The sequence below is a fragment of the Antrostomus carolinensis genome, unplaced genomic scaffold (genome assembly GCF_000700745.2).
Source record: "Antrostomus carolinensis isolate BGI_N321 unplaced genomic scaffold, ASM70074v2 scaffold16030, whole genome shotgun sequence".
Lineage (NCBI taxonomy): Eukaryota > Metazoa > Chordata > Aves > Caprimulgiformes > Caprimulgidae > Antrostomus > Antrostomus carolinensis.
This window is the reverse complement of record NW_010287857.1, coordinates 144,730-148,001: the sequence shown is the minus strand read 5'-3', so window position 1 is coordinate 148,001 and position 3,272 is coordinate 144,730. Positions and strand designations below refer to the sequence as shown.

At 47.3% G+C, this 3,272-nt stretch overlaps 1 protein-coding gene across 3 annotated transcripts in view; it reads left to right on the top strand.

Annotated features, from left to right (window-relative positions):
* The first annotated feature begins 1,323 nt into the window (after positions 1-1,323).
* The window catches only part of PAX6 (paired box 6), a 5,937-nt gene continuing 3,988 nt past the window's right edge, over positions 1,324-3,272 (top strand). The window contains exons 1-4 of one of the 3 annotated variants that reach the window (XM_010164599.1): positions 1,324-1,482; positions 2,345-2,427; positions 2,708-2,879; positions 3,020-3,117. In XM_010164599.1, the coding sequence (XP_010162901.1) occupies positions 1,404-1,482; positions 2,345-2,427; positions 2,708-2,879; positions 3,020-3,117 (432 nt within the window). In that variant the 5' untranslated portion in view covers positions 1,324-1,403. Of the gene's footprint in view, positions 1,483-2,344; positions 2,428-2,707; positions 2,880-3,001; positions 3,118-3,272 lie in introns of all 3 variants that reach the window. The other 2 variants (XM_010164592.1, XM_029084162.1) reach the window with 2 other exon arrangements.

Genomic DNA, 3,272 nt, shown 5'->3' with positions numbered 1-3,272 from the left:
ACATTTCAAAGTGGTTGAAAGGGTCCCCACCAGATCCTGTCACAATTCCCCCCCCCGAGCTTTGAAGGCCGGGGCCATTGTTCGCCGATTATAAATGATATTACTTTAAAGTTGATTTCCCACAATATTTAAAGGATGTAGCGGGAGCGTCGCTATTTATTTTTGGCGTAACTTTTCAAGGGAATTAGCATAAGTAGCCCATGCGTCCCTCAGCCCGTCTTCCCCTTTATGCGACATCAAAACGTCTCGAAAAATATACTTTGAAAGGAGGGGGAGAGCTAATTTAGGGACCAGGACTTCTCTGCCTCGACAGAAACGTCCCGTTTCTCTCGCCCGGGGTGGCTGCAGAGCCCCCCGAAGCCGACCCATCCTTGCCACCTCCCCAGAGGAGAGCACAATGAAACTTTCCCCCCTGTTTCATGACAGAAATTACATTAAAAGTGGTGGAAATGCCCTAATTAAAAATGTACCGCTTAAATGATATGCCAACCGTTCAGCTGCAGAATAGCGTATTGAGCTAGTTAGTGAACTCGCTACTATTTCTTTTAAAATTACATGTTAAAATTTTAAAAGAAATCTTACTTTTCTCTGGTGCAACACATTACAAAGAATGGACAGTCCTTTTATCTAAATATAAAATTCCATTTTCAGCAATTATAGCCTGTTCTTGGTGATGATATAATTACAGCTGTGCTCAGTAATAGGTGTCAAGGCAATGCACACTCATACAATAGTTGAATAAAACTGCAGAACAATGCAGGCACTTCTAAATTCACAACCTTTAAAATGAAATTGACTGTGCAGAATTCAAATAAAAACTGGATAAATATTTTTTAAAAAAGATTACAAGCTTGGTTTGGTTTCTTAATAGCATTTTCTGCAAACCTATCAACATCTAATTGATTAGATAGGAATTACTGATTATAGATAATCTGAAATACTGAACATCGCTATTTTAAATATAGCAATAGGTAAATAAATGCAGCAGACAGAGGAGACTGCCATGGCACTTCAGCGATTCATGGAAAGAATCACTTTCAGGGGAAAGTATTTTTATGTAGGTTTTATTCCAGAGGAAAAACAAAATGAAATTAAGACCCGGCGATTGTAATTCCTCATCTCTGATGTTTACGATAATGCTGGAAACGGAAATGTTTCCCTGTTGCCCGTGTCATTGGCACAACGTTGCTTTGATACTCGAGACGTGATTGAGGGAGGGTGTGAGCAAACATGGCCGAACTTGTTTCCAATCGCATTATTTCTCTGATAGGGATCTTAAAACAAGGGTACCTGCGTTTCACTTTCCGACTCTCCGTTCCGCAGATGGCTGTCCGCAACAGGAGGGAGGAGGGGAAAACACTAACTCCATCAGCTCTAATGGAGAAGATTCAGACGAGGCCCAAATGAGACTGCAGCTGAAAAGAAAGCTGCAGAGAAATAGGACATCCTTTACCCAAGAGCAAATTGAAGCCCTTGAGAAAGGTGAGTGACATTTTCCTGCAGCTGAATCAGGAGAGAAAGGGAAAGTGTGCCCTGGCTATATTAAGAGCTGAACGGAAACATGGCATTCATGTGCCTTATATATATGTATATATTTGAAGTCCATGGCTCCCTCTATGCTCTTTTATTCATTGAGCTCCGAATATTCATCGATGGCTGCGATATGCACCGAAAAGCTGTTAAAAGCTTCTCAAAGGGAACATACTCAGGGCATAGATCATACCGAAACATCAGGGTACACTCTGGGCTCCTCTCACGGGGGATAAATCTCCTCCTGCCAACTGTGCCGTCCCTGGCTAGGCAGCGTTGCTGTATCGTTGTACACAGGGAAGGTGAGGGCAGGCAGCTGGGGCTGGCAGCAGCCCTCCGTGCTGCCCCCACGCTCGCTCCCCGTCCCCAGCGCTGCCGCTGCCCGGGGCTGGGAGCAGGTGCCCTTTTCCCTGAGCGGCCTGGGCGCACCTCGCCTCTGACCCACTGCAGATCTTTGTTCTTATTCTCTGCTGTTATTTAGCGATGTGCCATTTCACTTCTTGGTGACAGGGTCAGAGCTGCCTTGGGGACCCCCTCAATGGAGGCAGAAGCCCTCACTGCTTCTTGAAAGATGCAGTATCGCACCCAAGCCTCCCCATCCCCTCAGCCATATTCCCCAGCAGGCAAAGCATCCTCCTTCCTAACACACACACACACACACACACACACACACACACACGGAGGATGCTCAGCTTTGCCTTTACAGTGATGTTTCTTAAGAGCATGTAGAGCACAGGCAGCGCAGGAACGGCTCTGTTTTACAGTCAGCCACGCTGACTCTCTGTAACTAACGCAACAAAATTTCCCTCTGCAGAATTTGAGAGGACCCACTATCCCGATGTGTTTGCAAGAGAGAGACTAGCTGCTAAAATAGACCTGCCTGAAGCACGGATACAGGTACTGAGCTGCTGTGCAATTATGTCTATCAGTATTTTTACTATCGCTATTCTAATTTTGTTATTCCTGGTTGCTCAAAGCAGAGGGCAGCCCCTATATATGAGGAGATATTTGTCCATCTCCTTCAGGAAAATAACAGCAGCTGGGGTTGGCTTTCGCACGCTGCTGTGCTGCGCTGAGAGCCAGCTTTCCATCAGCACAGTCTTGAGTTATGTGGGGGAGGTCCCACACCTCCACTCCTTGTAAGGTCACTCACGTCTCTCAAATACTGTATTTCCAGGTGTGGTTTTCTAACAGAAGGGCCAAGTGGAGAAGGGAAGAGAAGCTGAGGAACCAGCGAAGACAAGCCAGCAACACTCCCAGCCACATTCCCATCAGTAGTAGTTTCAGCACAAGCGTTTACCAGCCGATCCCGCACTTTCCCCAGCCGATCCCGCAACCGACCACCCCCGGTAATGCCACCGACCCGCTCGCCTTCATCCATCCTCTTGGGAAAATGAGATTCTGAGAGTGTATCGCCAATTGTAATTGTGGTTAAACTAATGTGTTCATCTATCTGTCTATTCTATTATAGTTTCCTCTTTCACATCAGGTTCCATGTTGGGCAGAACGGACACAGCGCTCACAAACACGTACAGCGCGCTGCCGCCCATGCCTAGCTTCACCATGGCCAACAACCTGCCTATGCAAGTGAGTCTGGTGCTGCCGCTGTGGCACAACGCTCCCTCGGGACTCGGCGGGCCCTGGGGTGTGCGGGAGCAGGAGAAGGGGCTCTTCCTCCCCAGGACAGGGGGTTACGGACCCAAACCATGCTGCAGGGAAAACAGCACCAAAGGCTTCCCCAG